The sequence below is a fragment of the Anastrepha obliqua genome, chromosome 4, assembly GCF_027943255.1.
Source record: "Anastrepha obliqua isolate idAnaObli1 chromosome 4, idAnaObli1_1.0, whole genome shotgun sequence".
NCBI lineage: Eukaryota > Metazoa > Arthropoda > Insecta > Diptera > Tephritidae > Anastrepha > Anastrepha obliqua.
Genome location: NC_072895.1, coordinates 81040787 through 81064909, shown reverse-complemented (window position 1 = coordinate 81064909; position 24123 = coordinate 81040787). Strand labels below are relative to the sequence as shown.

Below are 24123 nucleotides of genomic sequence, written 5' to 3'. Positions count from 1 at the left end.
GTTAAACAACCTTCGTGAAGAGAATTAGTCGAAAATAATATTAAATACATTTTTTGGGGTTCGCTTAAGAAATTATTTCGTGCTCACACATTTCCATTCATTAAATATTATATTATAAGAAATAAATTATTAAACGGTGAGATCAAAATCTACCCAGTTTCATAGACTCTTCTTGAGACTAATTTAAACGCTTAGTACATGCGTCGAAAAATCTCCATTTGCTCTATGAGATTAAAAAAAAAATCATAAAATATTGAAAATCGTGTTAAAACAAAACAACTCGTGTAAAAAGAGAATTAGGTGTATATCTGTTATAAAGTAATAAAATGCGTTTTAAAGCTAAGTTTTTCTCCATTTTCCTCACACCGAATTTTGCATAAACAAAATCAAAACACTTCCAGCTGTCAAATATTAAACTCAATGACAGAGTTTAAAGCTTAATTGTTCCGCTTATTAATCCGTTTGAACATTAATAGGAAAATGGTCTCTGGGAGGATAATTCCCAATGACACCAATAGGTTAGGAAAAGTGGGAGAATCGAGTTTAGCGGGAGTGTTATTAGAGCTTCGGTGTGAGCTCATTTTCGTCTTTATTTATTTAAACTTTATAGCTCGTAAGGCCTATTAGCGCACACCAATATCGTACGGTTGACTACCTTTTAATAATTTGTTGTGCCTTCCGTACAGGTGGACGCTTGTTATGTGAAAATCTTGATGCAGCTATGTATTCTAGCTGTAGTTACAATAAAAATAAGGTCACTGCCATTTAGTAGCAGAGGAAGTATTGTTGAAAGGAATGAAAAAACGAGTCCTTCGGGTCTAATGTACTCGGTCACATGTAATGGAATTAAATTTGAAATTAATAGAAATAAAGTCATTGGCAGCTTCGTTCGCTTGCGTATTAGTATTGGAATCAATTTTGTAATAAACGCAAAACTATTTTAAGTGCGCAATAGTAATGCAGATAATTTTTAAATTATAAAAATCTAGTCGCTTTCATGGGCCTTAGAAATATAACTGATTTTTAAATTAACAAGAAATCAATCTCTTCCACCCTAGCTTAGGATCTGCATAGTAGAGTAGTAGTGAAATTTATAAAAATTTAGGCGCTTTCAGATTAGTAGGTATGAGGTAGTATGTATTATGTATTTTTGTGAAAAGTGAATAAAAACCGCTTTTTACGAGAGTACTTTATATGAGGACCAGAAGTGATACTAGTTAAAAATATTTCTAGTAGTGGTGGAACACAGACATGTGGTGGAACTAGTTCTTCAATTGAATAGATATTAGTTACTTCGAGACTAGTTCACAAGGAGATTCTTAGCACGGCTAGATTTTTCCTTAAGGCCAGATTTTCTTTTCATTTGTTTTTTTTTATAGTTGGTATGTCAATTCATTTGAGTATAAAATGTGAGTGCAAGAATTTTAATGCATGCATATAAAAATATTAATATACATACATGTGCACATGAACTCATGCACATACATACATGCATATACAAGCCCTTTATATTTATAACATATAATGACCCACGCTGTGCGATTACTAGATGATGCAGCCAATTTTGGTTTGCAACTGAATGACAAGGTTCGTCTTTGAAATGTGTAGGTATGTATGTAATCTCCTTTATTTTAAAAAATAGGACGTCTTTGTGCCAATAAGTATTTGTTTGTGTTGATTTTCAAAGGGTTGAGGAGTTCTATGTTGACATCTCCTGCGCAGTTGTGCGCAATTTCAAGAGTGTAACCGAAGTCCGTTCTCAAAAAGCAGAAAAGGTTAACGAACGCAAAATTTGCCATTACTTGAAAAAAACTGTAGAAGACATATTCTGGGATTGTTTATAGATTTTTGTACTTTACAAATACATATAAACTTATTATAAACTCTCGTGTTTTGTTGTTGAATTTTCCATTTTGTTGCATCATACTTTAAAATGTAAATTTCAAATCGGCGCAAGGGCAGAAGTACAAACAAAAAAAAAAAAAACAAAATTCCACAATGCTTTTTCATCATATGATTTCATGATGCGTAAGTTTTGTTGGCTAATATTTTTTCAGCACGAAATGAAAGTCTCTCTTGTGTCGAACTATTACTTCGCTCTTTCAACTTTTGCGTGATGCATAATTTATTGGTGTTAACGAACGCTTACTTCCAAAAATTAGAAATAACTAGTACACCACCGTAGCCGAATTAGTTGGTGCGTGACTACCATTCGGGAGTGCGTAGGTTCGAGTCTCCGTGCATGAACGTCGAATAATAGAAAAAGTTATTTTCTAACAGCGGTCGCCCCTCGGCAGGCAATGGCAAACCTCCGAATGTATTTCAGGCTCCTCCTCCTCCATTCGCCTTTCGGAGTTGGCTTAAAAGTGTAGGTTCCTCCACTTGTTGAACAACATCAAGACGCTCACCACAAGTAGGAGAAGGAGGTCGGCCAAACACCGAAGTGTACGTGCCAATTATTTATTTTTGCTTTTTTTAGTGGACATGTGTGTATTATAGAATACGATTATTACTTGGCATACTGTAATACAGATTATCTCTCAGATTAAAGCAAAAATTCGGTTGCTACAAAAACAACAACAACATCAATATGCAATAACAGCAATGATTTACCTCAAGCGCATTCGTGTTGGTTATATGACTGAAGATATTTTCTATCAAGGGTACTCTGAAACTATTTACCGATTAATGGAAATTCTCATTTTTTAATTAATTTTCATTTATACATCTCATAAAAAACACACAATACTAAGATATGTACATGTGTAAGAGCGATTTCAAGTATTTTGGACATATCAATCCAATTTAGCCTTAAGTTTGTTGTCGTGAAAACACGGCTTTGTAATTTTGTAAATACAAATCTGCAAGTCTCGTGGACATAAGAATGATAGAAACAAGATTGCGCCAATCAGAGAGCGCGTGACGTCACACTAACCTAGTTGTGCAGTGTTGGTGCTTGTTTCTTGTTTGAAGTTACAAAATTGTAGGTACATAGTATTAAAAAAAAAATGTTTATATTTAAAGAAATGTTAAAAAAGCCACTCTGAGAAGATTTTAGTGTTATGAAATGTTGTTGATTCTTATAAAATTGAATGTTTTGAAAGTGCAAACCTAATTCTTTGGTGTTTTTGAGGTTACGCAAGAATGGTAATATTCTTCTCTCCACCCTTCTTAACATTTAAAACCTTTTTGTAAATTTTAAGAAGTCTTTGAATTTAAGCTAAAGAGTATTGTATTCGTAGTAAAAATAAACGCAAAAATAGCTGATAATACTGCAGAAACCATAAAAACATTTTTGAAAAAGGAGTACCTATCTTGTTTCATATCTTCAAAAACAGGAAAAAAGTGTTTTTCGGCCCTTTTTTAAAATGATTATTCTCTACTTAAATATAAATAAATATATCTTAATACATACCTTTATACATATCTGTATAAAGAATACATAAAGAGGGAAGGTTGATGGCTGGAGACTTTATTTTTGTGATTGACACTGCGTTAGGCGTTTGAACAGAGTAAAAAAAATTTTGGGAAGAAAATTTTATTTTCTTATTTGAAGCTTTCGCGAAAATTGTTTCGTAATTTTTGAAAAGTAACCCAACTCAGATTCACATATTAAAAAAAAAAAATGACATTTCTATTAAGAAGCAAATAAAGGAAAAAAGAAAATTGAGAAAAAGACGGCAAACAACCAGATCGCCTGCAGACAAACTTAGTCACAAAAAATTTGAAGGCTTGTTTATGTGTCATAAAAAATAAGGAAATTGAAAAATATCTAAAAAATTAAACTCCTACACATGACACAAATTATTCCTTGGGGAAATGTACAAAAAAACTTAAAAACCAGATAAAGCATCAACCCCCACTAAGAAAAGATGACAACACATGGGCTTTTACAAATGATGAAAAAGCAGCGACATTGGGAAATTATTTTGAAAATGTCCTATCGAACGATGAACATAAACAAATTGACACGATTAGTAATGTTAATACTGATACCATCACAAAAATAAGAAAAACAAGCACACAAGAAGTGATAGTATGCATCAAAACTCGAATTAAACATAAAAAAGCACCCGGATATGATATGCTGACAGGCAAAGCGCTTACGGAACTACCAATTGAGGCTTACCTATTTCTTAGAAACGTATTTAATGCAATGTTTCGTTACAATACTTCCCAAAAGTATGGAAAGTCGCAGAAATCAGTGCGCTACCAAAACCTGGTAAAAACCCAACAGCTTTAACTTCATATCGACCTATAAGCCTACTTCCGACTATATCTAAAATTGCAGAAAAACTTTTACATGACAGAATTACCCCAATACTTGACACGAAAAACATCATTCCAAATCATCAATTCGGTTTTCGAAAAAAACACTCAACTATCCAACAAATACATCGAGTTACACAAAAAATAATTTCAGACATGGAAAATAAACGATACTGCGTTGCTGTATTTTTGGACGTCGCAAAAGCTTTTGACAAAGTTTGGCACAAAGGCCGCTTGCATAAAATTAGGACAATATTACCACTCGACTATTATTTAATTATCAAGAGCTATCTTACTGACCGATTCTTCTACATTAAATACAATGACAAATACTCACATATACATCCAATAACAGCAGGAGTTCCTCAAGGCAGCGTTCTAGGACCACTGTTATATGTCTTATTCACCTCTGACGAAACTAATTCTACTATAGCAACATTCGCAGACGACACAATTTTATTGTCATCTGACAAAAACCTCTCAACCGCAACAACAAAATTACAGATGTACACCAACAATGTAAAGAAGTGGTTTGACAAATGGAGTTTAAAAGTAAACGAGGACAAATCTGTACAAGTAATATTTACGACAGGAACAGAGATTGCTGATATGCCGATTAAGCTCAACAATAAAAATATACAAATTGAAACATCTGCAAAATATCTTGGAATCCATCTGGACTCAAAACTAAATTGGAAAGATCATATCAAAAAGAAAATAAAACAAATAAAGGAAAAATTTCGACAATTGCATTGGCTAATAGGCAGAAATTCTAAGCTCAATATTTCCAACAAACTTTTAGTATACAAGGCGGTCATTAAACCAATCTGGACCTACGGACTTCAAGTGTGGGGAACTGCAAAAAGAACTCACATAAACAAAGTACAGCGACAACAATCAAAAATCTTACGTATAAAAACAATGTCCGACAGGTACACAAAAAATGATGACATCCATACTACGTTCAATATACCATTAATCGACGAAGAAATAAAAGCGATATCAACAAGGTATTTTAACGAAATAAACCAGCACAATAATAGAGAACTCAATACACTCTCACAACTTGAAAGAAGAACTTTACGACGTCTGAAGAGAAACCGACCAATTGACCTATTAAATTAAATATTAATTCTCGTATACTAAAATAACTGTATATATAAAATGTAATTCTTTTCCTAAAAAGTAATCGCTGTATTCGTCTTGGCACTGGCCATGATGAAATATATTTAATAATTTTCTTAACTAATTGTCAAAAAATGTACTAGATGTCAGTATGACAGATGTATGATTAATGTAGGAATAATAAAAAAAAAAAAAATAAATAAATAAATAAATTATATTATTGGCACATAAAAAAAATTGTGAAAATGTTAAAAATAACCGAAGATGTTGTTAAAAGAACTCCTTATCAAAATTTTTACTGTTGAATGCATCTCAAAATTTTTAAAATTTTTTCAAAATTTTTTCAGTTTACTTCTTATTATACTCAACCCCATAAATAAATAGATAAATTTAAGACCATGTCCGAAATACTTGGGTCGCCTGACATGGGATCGCTCATATAGGTAATGGATAATTCTTACAGAAGAAAACAATAATTATGCTGAATGGATTAATTTACTTGTGCATATGTACCTCACCTAAGGCTAGAAATACGGATATCTACACACACTTCTTGAGAGTGCTAAGGCGTTACTATATTTGGGTGGCTAACGCACCCCTTTGGAAGGATAAATCATTGCATGTATGCATTCTTAAGTTGATATTTCTTTCTTACAATTTCCTTTTATGCTAATAATAATCCTTTTCTATTAACCACTTCTCTGCTCGGCTCACTTGATGAAAATTTGCAACAACAAAATTATCGAGCATAATTCGCCGCTTACAAGTATTGTTACACCTCATTAAACTGGTATAACTCACTATTTTACAAACAAATGTGATTTTAGGCAGGTTTATACCGACACTTCTTTGTTAAGCAAAACGAAGAACACTCTGAACTCTATGAAAGTTTAGCTGGAGTACCCCAAGGCAGTATAATGGGCCCAATACTGTACTTGCTTTACACACAAGATCACAAATCCCAAAGAAAACTATCGTTGGAACTTTTGCAGATGACACCGTCCTATTCGCTATAGACTCCTATCCTGAGGAGGCTTTCCTCAAACTTCAGAAACGACTTGATAAAATAGCTGAAAAATGGCTGAAAAACTGGAAAATAAAAGCTAAGGAGACGACATATGCTCAAGTTACCTTTACACTCATACGAAAAACTTGCCCACCCATTAAATTCAATATTGTAATCATTCTTCAAAATCTTCTTCTTCTTAATTGGCGCTATAACCGCTTACGCGATTTTGGCCGAGTTTAACAAAGCGCGCCAGTCGTTTCTTTCTCGTGCTAACCGGCGCCAATTGGATACACCAAGTGAAGCCAAGTCCTTCTCCACCTGATCTTTCCAACGCATAGGAGGCCTTCCTCGTCCTCTGCTACCACCAGCCGGTACCGCATCAAATACTTTCAAAGCCGGAGCGTTTGTATCCATTCGGACGACATGACCCAGCCAACGAAGCCGCTGGATCTTTATTCGATGCGTTATGTCTATGTAGTCGTAAAGCTCATACAGCTCATCGTTCCATCGTCTGCGATATTCGCCGCTGCCAACGTGCAAAGGTCCAAAAATCTTACGCAGAATCTCATTCCCCAAAATAATGTTACAAAATATCTTGGCATGCACCTTGACAGCAAACTTACATTGAAAACGCATATTTTCCCCAAACGCAAGGCACTTGGCACTCAAGTTTTTCACAATAGCTGAAGAAATAAAAAAGCTTGCCATATTTCATAATAAAAGACTTCGAACACACATAAGCCCTTTAATCACAGAAATAGCTTACAATCCCATCTCCTTTAACACACTGAATAGGAAGTCAACAATGGACTTATTATGCCCATAAGCATAAGAAATGGTTGCATCATTGGGTGCCTTCCATATATGCCTAATAAATTGTTTTCGGTTTAGGTACAAATATTGCGGAATATTAGAAAACAAATTGCAATAATTAAATGGATTCAAAAAGAAAATAAGCTTTATTCCAGCGCTGTCATGTTTGCTCCATCTATTCGCCACTTGCTAACACTTGGCGGAAAGAGGCATAATATTACACGTTATAAAAACTCACCTCTCCCGTGACAACAGCGCCTCATAACCAATTATGTGGTGTTTCTCATTTAAAAGGGGCGCCCGTATAATCTTACACCAGTAGAGCGTATCCATGTTGGATTCAATCGTAACCTAGGAGTATATTTCGTTTTTGTTAATGGGTTAGTTTTTAGCAGTAGTTTGGATAGGTATACATAAATATACTACAAATATATTAAGCCGGGTCGGCCTCCTTACAAAAAAAAGTTGGAAAAGTCTGTCCTTTTATTTACAGCTTACATTGAGAGGATTTCGGCACTATAAAAAAATTATTTTTTATGTTTTATTTTAGCCTGATTATTATTATTTTATTATTATACATATTATTTTATATTTATATTATTTTATTTATTAATTATTTGGCAACCGATTTTCAAAAAACAATATTGTTAAGGTTTTAGTCTAATAGCTAAATTAATAACGCATCACCAAATTTTCGGTTCTCACCCTATTCCTCTTTATTTCGTCGTCATCAACTCGCAGATCCTTGCTTTTACATTTTTACATTTTTTTGTACCGCTTCTTCGCTGTTCGCTTATTCGTAGTTTTCGCTATCATCTTTTTGCTATTGTCATCATTGTTATGCGCACAGTTTTTATTCTATTTGCATTGCCAAAAAATATTCATAAAACCTTCTTCCCATCATCTTCGCGTGATTTCCATCTAGCATCAAGAAACGGATAGGAGTGCAGAAAAATGCTATAAAAGAGATCATCGTAATTTCGTTTTATCCCGAAAATATATTGCTTTCGATGATAACTAACGCTGATCAGTAGATGCGCTTAGGTGGTTACAAAAAAATCAGAGCATCAACCAAATATCCACCTCAAAGGCTTCGCTTATTTCATCTTTCATGTGGGTCGTATTTTGGCAAAGTTAGAAAGCCGCAAAAATTAGAACCATCTGGAAATGTGCCAAGATTTAATTTTGGAATGATTAATTATTCCTTACGAGGTGCCAAAAATTTGAAGCATTATAACTTTCTTTTAACGCAAACTTTTAATGGATTTTGAAGTACTTGAGTTTGATAGTACAAAAAAGATGTATTAGAACTATGTTGAACGACTTTGGAGCCCAAAATGGACTTTAGAATGAAATGTGAGAATTCTTCAACTCTGTAATATTGACATATTGTTTTTGAAAATCGGTTGCCAAATAAGCAATATATAATAAAAACCGAAACCATCTCAACAAAAGCTTAAAATGCAGTTATAGACTTTGACAAATTATTTTTCAACCCACTCTTCTACAAATTACTCATAACATTTGATTTAATTTAAACCTTATTTTTAATCAAAAATTTCCTAAAAGTTGATATTTACTTAAAAGTTAATATTTTATCTACTTATATAAATATGTATGGGTGTAAAATTTCCAATAGGTCCGTTTACATACGTTTTGGACTGTGACATCCCATTTGTGGGTGTCAGAGTTACTTTCTTTGCGAAACATAGGACCAAGTAAGTTGAGAGATCGAAAGCCACGATTTTTGCCATGCCCCTTTAGATCGCCATATATTGGATCGGTGTCGCCGAAGGTCCACAACACTTTGACAGTGTCTCCCTGTGAAGAAAGACGAAATACATATGTAAATGTATATATGCAAATTTATAATATGTTTTTGTCATAAATTAAAATACTTAAATTTAAATACTCAATAATTGCAACTCTGCAAGTGCGAACTAACTGCTTTAAAATGCTTCCAAGAAACGGTATTTAGATAAAATTGAGCAACGTGTCTGTCTTGATGTTAAAATGAGTGGTATGCCGATAAAATGTATTTTCATAACTATTCACATATTAATTTTGATAGTTTTATTTTAAGTATCGCTTAGTCAGTGTATTGAAGAAGGCAACACAACAGCGCTGCGCGCTTTATTGGAGCGCTACAAAAATAAGCGAGAGAAATTGGATCTGGAGGAACCGGATACCTATGGCAATACGCCACTTCTAAAGGCCTGCTATTTGGCGAAACTCGAACACGTGGAGTTGTTGCTGCGCTATGGAGCCAGCCTAAAATCTATAAATTATCTAGGTGTGCACTTATTTAGCAAATCGCCGAGAATATATTATAAATGTGCTTTACAGGTCAGAATGCTTTAACGATAGCAACTTATGCGGGTAGCTTGGAAATTGTGCGTTTGCTGTTGAGTTTTCGCTCCTACTCAGATTTTAACAAGTCTTCCATAGTGCCGGCGCTGTGTGTGGCTTGCCTACGTCAAAACAAAACCCTTATAGAATATTTCAAACGCTTTCCCAGCACAGAGGAGGAAGTGAAGACGGCACACGGTGAGTGGCGTAGAATTTTTCTTTTTCTTGTCAACTCAATAAGATTCGTATGATCTTTTTTATAGGGCTTTCACCAGCACAAATTAGCGAATGGGTGGAAATCTATAACAGATCCCGAGCTGAGCCAAGAGGATCATCTGCTGCTAATGGATCAGCTTATAGGATGCGTTAAATTATGGCGTGTGTTAAGAGGCATTGGAATAGTTTGTAAAGCGCATTCACCTGATAGATCAACGGAATATATTCGTAAGCTATCTGAGGTGTTCAAACGTGTGGTAAACGCTGCAATTAGCGCAAAAGTGAACCAGTTTTTTATGTTTTTAATTTGTGTTTTTTGGTAAAAAAGTTTTAATATTATTGTTTATTGAATGTGTGTTTATGTATTCATGTTTATTAGTATTATTATATTATGTTTATTTTTAATCTGCTGAATCGAAACGGCTGCTAAAATTATGGGAGAAGATAAGAGAAATACAATATAAATTTTGCTGGAAATATATTATTTATTAATTACATATAATTTTTAACAGATTTTAATAAAATATTTTGTGTAAATGTTTCGTATGATTTTTGCAAATGGAGTCGTAAATCAATCACATCACTCGTAAAAAAATCATCGATACTTGCCGACTAAACAGCTGCAGTATACCTTCTGCTCAAATATGAACGAGACGTTATCAATAAAACGGTCCGCGGATGACATATGGCAAAAATAAATTTTTTGTTTTTTGGTAGGACTGTTATAAGCTTACATGACAAATTTCAGCGTGATATGTCACATAGTTTGTTTTCTGTGCTACTGTAAACAAGTCAAGCTCGAGTGTGTTCTTCGAATTCTCTTTTATGACTTCAATTGGCTCAAAATGTTTTCCACGGAGCGGCAACTTGAACTTGGGAAACAGGAAAAAGTCACATGGAGCCATATCAGGCGAATACGGTGCTTGCGGAACGATATTAACATTATTTTTGTTAAAATAATCGCGAACAAGACGTGATGTGTGAGCTGGTGCATTATCGTGATGAAAGAACCATGACTTGTTGTCCCACAATTCCTTCCTTTTAAAACGAATGTTCTCTCGCAAACGCTTTAAAACGTCTAAATAATATTCAGCGTTAACCGATCGGCCTTGCGGAAGGATCTCCGAGTGCACCACACCTTCGTAATCGAAAAAAACAGTCAGCATAGCCTTAATTTTTGAGCGACTTTGGCGTGGTTTTTTGGGTTGATGTACGGCCCTCTTTGAACGATTTGTACCACTGGAAAACACGTGCACGCGATAGAGCAGAGTCCCCATAGGTTGTCTGCAACATTTTTAAGGCGTCTGAACAAAATTTCAAACAAATTCTTTGTTCAACTTGAATTTCCATCGTTAAATTCGTGATTACTTTGCTTTCAATATGGCAGGTCACAAAAACAAAAACTTATTTGGCTGCGGTGGCCATCTACCCTGACTTGTTTTTTGCAGGAAACAGAAAAACCTGAAAAAGTGTCAGTGTTTTCCGAAACATAAAAACCTGAAAAAGTAATTTTTTAAGTGTCCTGCCTTTGTTCCCATGTTATTCGATATTCTAAAAATTACAGCGGCCGTCTTAAGTCTCAAAATATAAGCATTTATAGATAATAACTAGCATTCCTATTGTATGGATTTTTTTAAATTCTTTTTTCAATGCCATTTTTGTGAGTGTTGTATAGCGTTTGATCATCGAACAAACGAATTTTGAAGTTGCTAAAAAATTCGACAAATTTTTGATAAGTTTTGTTTGGCTGATGTAGGTGTGAACCTTCTTCCATATACAAAATTCAATAGACTATAAGTCCACATACCAAACACTTTTCTAGAAATTATTGATAAATATTTGATGATTTTTTAAATTTTTGCCCAAAGTTTGAAATTTGAATTCATGTGGGTTTTGTTATGCATTAAGCAATATTTTATAAAAAATTGATGAGCATTAAAATAACAAAAGAAAAATAGTCAAAACTGGTAAAAATGCTGACTAAAGACACGTCAAGCGTTTTTTTTATAAGTTTTATACAAACTTGGTCTTGCCATAAGTTCTGTTACAAGTAAAGTCCGTTATATATACATATGAAATTATAATACTTTTTTTAATGAAGCTAGTTTTATTTAATATTAAAAAAAAACATTTGTTTTTACAGAAGCCTTCAACCGATTAGGCTATTCAGCTATTGCAGCACGCACGGCTTCCATGGATATTGACGTCACTGCTCTAACCAAAGATTGTTTGAATCTTCTGCGGCTATGAACTTAGGAGTATTGTTTTTTAGCCACTGCTGGGTGGTTTTTGCCTTCTTATGGAGAGGAGCGGAATATTGCTGGACGATCCAACGCTCTCCATTGAAGAGAGAACTGTTCAACTGCTTCACCACACCTTCTAAGACATCCTACTGGTACACTTTTGCCCCGGTCTTAACCCCTTTTTCGTAGAAATGAAGAGATGTAACACCTCCGAAATCATTACGGAGGTAATAGATGGTGGCCACGCGGAACCTTTGGAACAACATTTTTTGCGTCTTTAGAAGTTTTGGTACAGATTTTGTCATTTTGCTTATTAAAAACTTATTCAACAGTGAAAATTTTCTCATCTGCGAAAATAATATTTTCTTGGCCGTTGACCGCGTGCCACCGAAGAAGCTGCTTGCAACTGTCGAGTCTAATTTTCTTCAAGGGCGTTATGAAAAGATGACCAGTTGAGGGACGGAAGGCTTTCACGTGGATATCATCTCTAATTAGTCTTGACATGGACCTGGTTGATACATTCATTTCCCTGGACACGATTTTCTTCTTTTTAAGGGGATTTCTGCGAATTATTTCTTGAACGGCTTTTATGAACGGAACTTTTTTTGAGAATTTATTCTCGCCGTACGCATTCTAAAGGTTGTCACAGAATTTATGGCAAGACTAAGTATTCATATTCATAGTTGATAGCCAAGCAGCGATCAAGGTACTGATCTCAACGCACATCAATTCAAGATGTGTTAAAGAATGCAGGAGCTCGCTCTCGCTTATCCAACAACACAACACCACACTTTGTAGGCTTCCCGCCTACTCTGGGGTGGAGGGAAATGAAAGAGCGGATGAGTATGCAAGGAAAGGCTCTTGACCTTCATCGAGTGGTACAGGACATAAACATTCCTCTGAACTATACTGTACACAAAAAATTTACTTGAGCGCAATCGTGGACACCAATAGAAGGTGGACTCTGACTACTAACTGCAGGGTCTCCAAATTGCTCTGGCGGAAATTGAATATTATAGTATGCCTGCTTAGATTCAACAGATGAACTACCAGCGTCCTCACAGGTGTTATAACGGGTTACTACGCTATGGGTATCCTAGCCAGTAGAATGGGTGTACCTCACAATGACTTCTGAAGGAGCTGCGTAGATGAAGAATAAATTGAGTCTGTACACCACCTCCTGCATGTTCTGCACTTCAAACAAGCCGTGCCAAAAAGCCGTGCTTGGTGATTATTTCTTTGAAGACCTGGGAAATTAGCAAAATGTCTCACTGGTTCGACTATTTATCTTCTTAAAAAGATCTAAGTGGTTTAAGCAACTCGGTTAGAACATGGAAATCAAATGCAGGTATCAAAATGGAAACTACTTACACCCAGTGGCAAATCATAGGGATCGCAAGTTTCGAGTTTACGTGAAAATTCCACCCAGGTATGTGTTGAGTTTTGTCCTCCATCGATCACATTATAATTTTGCGTATCATCTTGTATGGGTGCTGCGTTAGGATGTTTTGCTGAGCCATGACAGTCCTGAAATTAGAACAACAAAAAGATATAAATATTGAAGTAAAGAAAAAGAAAAATAGGATTAGATGAAATTATTACTGAAATACTTCGTGATTATAATATTTCTTTAAGTTCACTTTTGGTGTAGTTTTAGCTTCGTCAAGTATCAAAGAGATACTTAAAAAAATATGTTTCTAAATCTTAATATTCAATATTCCCTCAGCCTATCTTCAGAAAGCTGAAAGATTTTTAGAAAACGTATTTTTATATATTTGACTATATAATAGTTCACGCCCATGTAAACTGCGTTTAAACATCGAATTTTTTTCAAGACAAAAATCGTGGTCTGCCTCTGTAAACATACCTATCCGGTAAATATAACATACAAACACAGAATTCTTAATGCCCTTTGTAGTAATCAAACAGCTTCGTCTACCTCAGTTACGAATGTAGCCTTAATTAAAAAAACAAAAACACACGAAAACCGAATTGAAGAAATTAAAAGGGCGACAATGGCGAGCATTTAATATTTTTATTAATAATGCCTGCATTCTCACTCATTCAGTCAACGTTGGCGACAGCGCAAAATTTGTTGCGATTTTGGCCTAGTGATGGGCGAGCACGAGTTATTTAAACTATCGAATCAACAATTAACTCGCCGCTCGACTGTGTCGAAGTGTTTTTCTATTGTTTTGAGTCGGCTGACTTTTATATAATATTAAAATTTTTTTTTCCTTTTGAGATAATGGCCAAACCATAGATTAAGGAAAATTTACTGAAAATATTGTTTGTGTGTTTAATTACTATTCGTAACGTTAAAACTCGTCCTCTTTATTAAAGGAACATTTGCTACCACCTGCTGGTACCGCATCGAATACTTTCAGAGTGTTTATATCCATTCGGATGACATGATTCGGACAACGAAGCCGCTGGATCTTTATTCACTGCGCCATGTCCATGTCGTCGTAAAGCTTATACTGCTCATCATTCCATCAGCTACGATACTCGCCGTCGCCAACGGGCAGAGGTCCAAAAATCTTCCGCAGAAGCTTTCTCTGAAACACTCCAATGGACGCCTCATCGGATTCTACGTTGGACTTCAAAGCTGGCATTGTTATCGGTGTTAATGCTAGTTCCTAGATAGACGACGTCTTTTACAACCTCACAAGCTAGTACGAAATATTCTGGCCGATTGTTATCTAATGCTATATGCGGCGACCAATTTGTTGCGAGGGATTGGGAGAGAGAACCAACTAGTTGTTAACAATCGCAGGCTAGGAGTGAGTTCGATTATTAACTAATAGTTTACTTCAACTTGAGTATGACTATTAGTGACTAGCAATTCGTCGCAACTTCGTCTACGAGAGAAAACATCGAGAACCATAGAAATGTTTTAACAATCGAGACAATCGACTAAAACATCTTACAATTCGGCCGAGTAGATGGGGTTTGTGATTATGAGCGGGATACTATACTATGCGACTGAATACCACATGATGGGCAGATGTGTGCGGTGTCATCATATAGCTCCGGCCGAGGCATGGAGCCTACCGAACCATTTGGATCAAAACTTATATGGGGTTAGCTAGCACGGTAAGTGTCCTTGATCATTAATAATGGGACACATGAACCACATGAAAAAGAAAACTATTTCTTGCCTCCTCCCACTGTTCCAGAATCTCTTGAAATTGAAAATTTTACCATTGATGATGTCGCCAAGAAAATTTCAAACTTAAAATTTAAGAAAAGTACAGAATATGACTTAATTACAACCTAAAGCATTAATAAAATTAACTTAAATAATGAATGCATGCTTGAAACTCAAATATATACCAATGCACTGGAAGATTTCTGAAATTAAAATGATCCAAAGCCGGGAAAAAACTCCGATGTGGTCACCTGCTACCGACCAATAGCATTACTTTCAGTAATCGGAAAGTTATTTGAAAAACTATAATATTTTCCAAACGCCTAAAGCAAATAGTTCAATACAAACATTTAATACCTTCCCACCAATTTGGTTTTCGGGAAAAACATTCCACGATCAATCAAATACATCGCTTAGTATACACCATTGAAGAAGCTATAGAAAACAACCAAGTTTATTCCAAAATATTTCTTGATCTAGCTCAAGTATTCGATAAAGTGTGGCATGAAGGCCTGATCTGCAAACTAAAAACGATGCTGCCATACCAATACATCGAGTTACTAGAATCATATATTCCTGATAGGTATTTTAGAGTAAAACAAAATCAGGCTTACTCAAGGATTAAAAAAATCGAAGCGGGTGTACCTCAAGGCGCCATTCTTGGACCAGTATTACATTTACTCTACACAGCAAATTTACCAGTTTTTACTACAGGGAGAGTAGCCACGTTTGCTGATGGTACATGTATACTATGATAGTTGTTGGCGACACCAAGCACGATTCAAACAGAAAGTTACAAGCATCGGTAGATGAAATTAGAAGTAGACTGAAACCCGAAATATTCAAAAAAACGAGAGCAAATCTGTACAGGTTGACTTCACAAGCAAGAAGATTACTTATAACCCGGCGAAAATATACTCCGCTTCAGTACTCTATAGTAATACTGCTAAATACTTGGGCATTAGACACGAGGTTAAAATGGAAGGAACATGTCAAAATAAAAGCTAACGAAATTGAGATAAAACCAAAAAGCCACCATTTAGATTGACAGGAACTCTAAACTGTCAATACAAAATACATTTACAATCAAGCTTTAAAACCAGTATTGACATACGGCGTTCAATTGTGGGGATGTACAGCTGCTTCAAACATCGAAACCATTCAACGCCAACAAAACAACAAGAAAAAAGGCTGGAAGAGCCCATAAGTCCGGAAGCTTCAGCACTTAGAGAAGCCATGTACACAAGAGGACTACGAGCCTCGGGACTAGTGGTCAACGCGTCTTAGTTAGTTTAAATTTTTTTTGTATTGTCAATTAATTATAGCGAAACATATTACTTGTTAGCTTTGCTAGGTGTAATACTATGAAATGTTAAGCTATTTTTTGTTACATTTCAATAAAAGAAATAAACAAATTGACAATGGGAGGAGGCGCTCGCCCCTTAAATGCCTTTCTAGGTATGCTTCTTCCTTCAGTGGGCTTTGTAAGCTGAGGTTTCCTTCTTATGTATTGAGCTTACAATCGTCAATGCTTTGTTTTATATCCTTTGATGCTTTCCATTTCAATTCAACCGGGCTATTCGGGTCATGTAACTCAAATATGTTGCTCTCTGGTCAAAATAATGAGACACGTATTTTTTTGTTCGCCCGAAAAATTTTTTTTTTCAAGAGTTATCGGCAATTTTGTTTTTCGGCTCAACATCGATTTTTTTTAATTATATAAGAAACAATTTTTTTTTAAATGCCCATAACTTACTCAAAAATGAACCGATTTTAATAATTCTGGGTTCAAAATGATCGTCATTACTTACACGAAAATAAAAAATTTCCAACTACTTTTTTGCAATTGTTTCTACATGAAGTCGTTCGCGTAAGTAATGACAATCATTTTGAATCCAGAATCATTAAAATCGGTTCTTTTTAGACTAAGCATCCTTTGTATAAACTAATTCATGTTGTGCAATTTAATTCATAATGCGGCTCATGTGACTACTTTTTTAAATATATTATGAAAATTATTTTGTATAGAATTTGTAAATAACACATTTATTTATTAATGAAATAGGTAGCTGAAAATAGTATAGTATAGCGAGCATCCATTAAATAAAAGTAAATTTATATTTTCAATAAAAATTTGCTTTGCTAAAGACATTCATCAAAGTCAACATCTTTAAAATACCCTTCATGGCTTACAGCGTAACGAAATTTTATTATTATGCCACTAAGCTTCTCGGGAATAATTAATTTTATGTCCAAACAATTTGTTTTCACGACAATAATTATAAATGGTAGCAGTAATTTGAATCATAAAAAACCTTTCCTAAGGCCATTTCCAGGTGCGACGCTTACAGTTTACTTAATGGCAAGCATTGACTACATTACTGCGTGCATATGTACTATGTATGTGTATGTGTGTACTCTTGTGAAACTAAATGAAGTGTCTGCGGTAATAAATTTAGACTGCAGTGGCGTTATGTAGAAAGAGTTTAGAACTAAGTGTGGCTACTTGTGGTGGGGGCGGAAGTGCTGCTGACGGTAGGTATTTTCGCTATTTTATAAAAGAAGAAGTTAATGTTGGCCATAAAAAACAAAGATGTGCACTTGGTTAAAATTAAAGGAAAATTTTCAAAATCTGAAGCTTTTATGAAACAAAAATTGTTGGAAAAACTTTTATAATGAAAATGTCTAAAAGGAGAAAAAATCGTATTTGCACTCAGCTCAATGATTAGAGAATTTTGATACCAGGAGGCAAGAGTTATAGCTTCTCCTTAAGTTTTTCGTCGTTTGGGGTTTTCATTGAAGAAGGTCTCTCAAACGAAAAGGATACTCAAATTTGCTCTAACACTAGTAGTTACCGTATCAAGCACTTACTGAGCTGAGTGGCTGAATGCATAAAACCTTATACAGTTCCAAGGTAAGCGATATTTGCCATTTTCGGCGTACAAAAAGGCTCATATATCTTGTGGAGTATCATATGGTTTTTCTTCGAGGGAGGGTTTTACTGCACCCTTTTCTACTCAGTTCAAATGACAGTTGCTGACCAGAGCGATTTTAGGTTACATCTCAATGGTGCCAGTCACTGATATGTTTTCACTCTCAAGAGGTATGAAATCAACTCACATTGCGAATTCTTTACATGCAGCGCTCGCCATTGATGGTAACGTTGACTGCATTTTCAGGTTTGAAAAAGTGTGAAACAACGATTGTATCTCAACCATGCAAAATATTTACATTTTTCGGATGTAAAGGCATCTTGAGTGCGTTGCTCCTAGGCCTGAAATATTTTCACTTTATACGCTTGAACAGAATTGCAGTGGACAGCGGATAACGGGTTGGTGGGTACCCTACCTAATTAGAATACATAGCTTGAATCTGCATAGACTTGCAGCGGGGACGGATTTCCTGCCGTCGGTTATTTTAACGACGGCAAAATAATTAGATTCATTTCTATTTTTTCCGACGGGTTGAAGACTTAGGGTTGCTTTTCTAATTACTTAATGACAATTTATTTGTCTACAAGCAATAATAATAATACAATAATTTAGAAAGAATTTGTTTATTTGCAACAATAAGTCGCTTCACAAATACCTATAGCAAAGGAAAAGTTTTCTCTAAAAAATAAATTTTATTGTAAACACAAAATGTCACCGGCCCGTGGCAATAGTGTTTTCTGTCGCCGTCGCAATTGCCTTTAACCGACCAAATTTTCCAACGGAAATGGAATCACCAGCCGGTAACCCGATACCCGCTGCAATTCTGTTCTGCGTCTTATTCAAATACTTTGTAAGTCAGAAACTTATTTTTTTTTTGTTAAAAATGTAAAAATTCACCTGATGTGCAAATTTGGTTCAACTTCCAACTAATTTGTAGCCCAATCACGAACGTAGGACGAAATTGTAGAGAACGAATAAACTGGTTTACAGTCAGAAACCTCAAGAACCCGACCATATGATTCCTGTGGCGCAATCAGTAGCTGAGTCCGAGAGTTTAGATAAATTCCAAATGACGGTTTTGGAGTAAAGAAAACTAGTAGATCATAAAAATTTCTAATATTTGGAGAATCCGTTAATCGATTAAAACAAGTGCAATCCAATTTGCTATTAATGCTTTACTCCTCATTAAAATTTAAAATTTTAAAGTTATTTCTTTTTTTTCTGAAAAATTTAAAAACTTTCGATTTGCATTGTAAGAAATATAATAGGAAACGATTTTTTTTAACAAATTTCTTAAATCTAACAAATATATTTGTTGGGTTAATGGATTCTTCAGATATTAGAAATTTTTATGATTAATCTTTTTTAATCCAAAACTGTTATTTGTGACCGATTTTCATAGAAATTGGATGATCATCTGTTTCTTGGATGAAATAACCATTAATGATGCGTAGACCTGCGTTATCCGTTACGCTTAATTACGCAGCGGTGCCGACTATTTCGGTGCATACAGTTGTATAAACTCACATGAGGTGTATACGAGGGTTGTTATTTATACTTCTGACCTGGAAAATTTCTAGTGTAGCAAGATGCCATTTCACATTTCCCTTGGAAAGTTTGTAATATAATATTTTACCATAAAAGCACTCAGTACATTTTGATGTGTGAGCCCAAATATGGCTTTTATTGTTGTTTACAGTGGCTCTAAAATTTTATCTCGGCAAAAAATGGAATTAAATCGTGAGCATTTTCGTGCGATTATTTTTCACAATTTTAGACCTAGTTTAACAATACAATAATGCATCGATGAACTAAAAGCATTATACTGCGAGCATGCATTATTCATAGACACCTTAAAAAATGATGTAATGAATTTTGACCACAATAACTGTGTGCTAATCTACGATGGATTCCGGGAAGGTTATCCGAAATTATTTGTTGTGTCAGAAAATATCGATGCTGTGCGCGAAAGGTCTGAGTACAATCGTCATGTCACATACCGCAAGATTGGGGCATTTTTGGGCATTAGTATGATGGCATCAGTAAGATTTCGCAAGTTCACTTTGTGTTCGCGTTGGATCCCGCACAATTTAAAAAATGCCCTGGAAATGCTACTGCACAATGTGATTCGAAAATTGGTTTAAACGAATGCAAAAGTGTATTGATGGCCAAAGTGCATTGAAAAGCAATAAAACCATTTTCAACCAACGCACATTTTTCCATCATTAGCCCATTTTCCATGTTAGCGCTTGATAAAACGCAAGTCTTGTACCATCCGTAAGAGTGCAACTAAACTGAAACCGATTCATCTTATTGCGTACCAGCTGAGCGTCATCGTAATGGAAGCGAAGTACTAGTTTGGTGCAAGCTCGGGAATTTTGGTAGTACAGAACAGAAATGGTAAAAATACTGCAAACTTGGGCATACAGGTCCCTATTGAAAGTTCTGAAGCTCTAAGAAGCACCAGATATATGCCGGTTGAGCAATATTTTCTGAATTCTATTCACAATGCTTCAAAATTTTTATAATATGATTTCTTCAATGCAGGCTGGGTTCAGTTGTAGAACTATTTCCATATAAATACCATTTCAGTACTCCCAAATCCGACGTGCATGCTGGCGTAGCATTTCTGTGGGTACCACTTGAGGACTGTATTCCTTGCGGGTTGTAGCTCGAAAAATGTAGAGTACATCCATAAGTTACAAGCTTAAGGAACATCTCGTGAGCTCCGCGGGTATGACACTTAATGGCCGTTCGTTTCGAGACAAGCGCTGCGAACTTTGGAAGGCCTTTAAGTTGTAAAAGTAACCCTCGAAGCTTCTCTTCTTGTTATCCCTAATCTCATGGTTGCTCAGGCTCCAGGGTGTACCAGGTGGAAATAAGTGTAGAAATTGGGGTTATATGAAATTGAATGCTTATAGCTAATTCCTGAGTTTTCTAAATCCCCCCTACACCCTAGGGAGCCCTATGTTCTATTCGGGACAAAAGGACTTGATGATGACGAATGCAGACTGAATTTGAAATATTATCTTGCGTAAATACTTATGCACATATAAATATATTTTTTGTTTTTTATAAAAAATCGTCTAAATGGATTTGAAATGATAACGCGAATTTGTTACGCGAAAGTATGAGATATCGCAGATGCCTTCCCCATCTTCTCGGCTTTCATCACTTCTTCTCGCTGATGATTTGTGTGCCAATGATTAAAAGTGTGGCGCCGAGTTGTTATAGCGGTAAAATAAGTGCTATTCCAGTTGACAGACGACGTCATTTGGCGAACAATGCCAAACCGCAGGAAAAAAAACCAAGCCGTGTACGTATGTATGCACATATTCAGCTCAGTTCAATTCAACAATTTATCGCAGCCCATCGCGCATCATGGGAATCCACAAATTTACTCGTGTTTTATTCTCGCTACCACAATTGCCACCACTTATTCGCCTGGTTTGTTTGCTTCGCTTCAGCTATGGCAACTGGCAAGTCATTGACATATGAGGCGACAACTTGAATTATGATTTTATTGTTCGTCTCTCTATGTAGTATCAATGGCCCCAAACATATGTATGTGTGCACATTAATAGCTGTATAAATACGTATGTGGTTGTTCATGTTTACATAGGCACAGTCCTGGCTGGCCTAAGCCAGTGCTCTGCGCTGGAATTATAAATTAGGTAAAATATTTCTCAACCTTCGATTCTGAGCCAAGAGACGGGCTCCTGAATGATAATTTCCGTTTCTTTTTATTGTCGCACAAATTGATTCGGCGGAATTATGTGTACAGTCAGACATACACACATACATATGTATGTACTTTTACTGATTTATTTACGTTTGAGAAATTTCGTAATTTCATGTAGTGTAGGCAATGAAAATTGTAGGCATATTCGATGGTTTATTGCTTATGTTTGCAAATGGGAGTGTTAACGACATGTAACTTTATTTGACTACATTACATACTCATGTACATAATTGTATGATTTTTGATATCCCCAGTTGAGACAAATTAGTATTCTGTATATGCAAGTAATCGTATACTTTGCATCAAACATTTGTACGAATTTAATTACAGTGGAATTTATTAAATAATATAAGAATGGAGTAGATTTTGCAGTTGACAGGCAGGGAATTCAAACAATAGCTTAAATAGCTTCAAACGCTATACAACCTATTCGACTTTGCAATTTAAGGTGATTGCTGATGTGTGTCTTCCTAGATATCAAAGGAGCATTCGCTGCTTGAAAAAGTAATTTCAAGGGCATTGGTTCGCAGAAGCGGCGAGCATTACAATGTAGGCCGCATTTATACATACATACAAAGTTAAATAATATTCCATCTTCCACGGGTAACTGTTTGCAAGCATTAAAGCTACAAAAGTGTGCCCACAGGATGAAAGGGAAATTTGGCAACATTGCCTCCGACATGACCGGAGCGTTGGGAGATGCGTATCTTTCTAAAAGGCGACTATGATGAAAAATAAAAAAAAAACAAATTTTTGAAATGCACAGAAGTAGTCGGCACCGTTACCGCTAGGTAAGCGTGACGGATAACGCAGGTCTACCCAATAATAATGGTTTCTTCACCCAAGAACCAGAACTATCCAATTCCTATGTAAAACCGGTCACTGAGTCGGAGAATATGCATAATTTTTTATTCTGCCATGTAGCTTTGGAGATATATCCAAATAACTGTTTTTGATTAAAAAAAGGTAGATCATAAAAGTGTCTAATATCTGGTGAATCCGTTAACCGGCCAGATATGTTTGTTAGATTTAAGAAATGTGTCAAATAAAATATTGGGTAGTCGAAAAAGTCTTTTCGTATTTTGTCAATAGATGTCGTTGGAGTCATCTATCTACAGTGCTACCAATCACATTGTGTCATATCATATGGTGTTAGAAAGGTGACATTCTAAGCTTCATTTAACAAAAAAAAATTAAATTCGGAGAAGTTGAAAAAAAGTTATAGCTGTTTAAAAATGAGTGAAAATAATGAAGAAATTCGCTATATTTTGAAATTTTTTTATAAAAAAGGGAAGAATGCCGCCCAAGCCACCAATGAAATTTGTGAAGTTTACGGAGACGATTTTGTATCAGTGCGTGTAGCACAACAATGGTTCGCTCGCTTCCGTTCTGGAAAATTCGATGTGAAAGATGCACCTCGCTCCGGTCGACCTATCGTTGAAAAAGTCGATGAAATTATGGAAAAGATTGACCAGGACCGTCACATAAGCTGCCATGACATCGCCAAGGCACTAAACATTCATCATCAAACGGTTTTGAACCATTTTCGCCGAGAAACCACAAAAGTTTTACACTGATGGAATTATGTCTTTAGAAGAAAAATGGCAAAAGGTGGTCGACCAAAATGGTACATATTTGGTTTAATAAAGTTCATTATAAATATAAAAAAAAATGAGTTGAAGTTTGATTAGAAATACGAAAAGACTTTTTCGACTACCCAATATTTACAAAATCGTTTTCTCGTATCCTTGAGTTTAATTACTAGAGCTGACGTGCAAGCCGAAATCATACAAGAGATTCAAATCAGAATGTGAGCAAACAAAGAAAAGGAAAAAATATCAATTTCCCATTCATAGCACCAAATCCCTCTATGGTGCGTCATGAGGTCAGAACTGTAAGTTGGTACGGTGTCGTCATACAGTTCATCGTACCATTGCATACATATATGTACACATGGTTGAAAATGAAAAAGAGGATTCCAAATAACTTTAAACACGCAATTCTTATCGAATTTTAGATATATTTTTTTTGTAATATTTTTTATTTAGTGGGTATATTGGTGGAAGTGGCAGTCGGTCTTTAAACCAAGATCGTTGCCGATACTTTTTGATACCACAGCAGCAGTTTGCTAGCTACTCCTCGTTAAACAATTTTGTTTTAAATGTAATCCATTGATCTCACTGGCACTTATAGTATATCCTTAAGGTCATCAGTATCATTAAAGAACGATGTGCCAAAGTATGTAAACCTAGTGGCATGCCACGCAGGACAGC

At 35.4% G+C, this 24123-nt stretch overlaps 2 protein-coding genes across 2 annotated transcripts in view; one reads left to right on the top strand and one right to left on the bottom strand.

Moving 5' to 3' along the window:
* Positions 1 to 24123, bottom strand: part of LOC129245236 (MOXD1 homolog 1) — a 98197-nt gene that overhangs the window by 15320 nt on the left and 58754 nt on the right. The window contains exons 2-4 of the mRNA XM_054883279.1: positions 13396 to 13551; positions 8870 to 9037; positions 7455 to 7567 (exon numbers count right to left, since the gene is read on the bottom strand). Of these exons, the coding sequence (XP_054739254.1) occupies positions 7455 to 7567; positions 8870 to 9037; positions 13396 to 13551 (437 nt within the window). The remainder of the gene's footprint in view (positions 1 to 7454; positions 7568 to 8869; positions 9038 to 13395; positions 13552 to 24123) is intronic.
* Positions 9127 to 10323, top strand: LOC129245237 (DNA replication inhibitor plutonium). Its single transcript, XM_054883280.1, has 4 exons — positions 9127 to 9236; positions 9300 to 9509; positions 9563 to 9763; positions 9829 to 10323. The coding sequence occupies exons 1-4, from the start codon at positions 9230 to 9232 to the stop codon at positions 9933 to 9935; spliced, it is 525 nt and encodes a 174-aa protein (XP_054739255.1). The 5' UTR covers positions 9127 to 9229; the 3' UTR covers positions 9936 to 10323.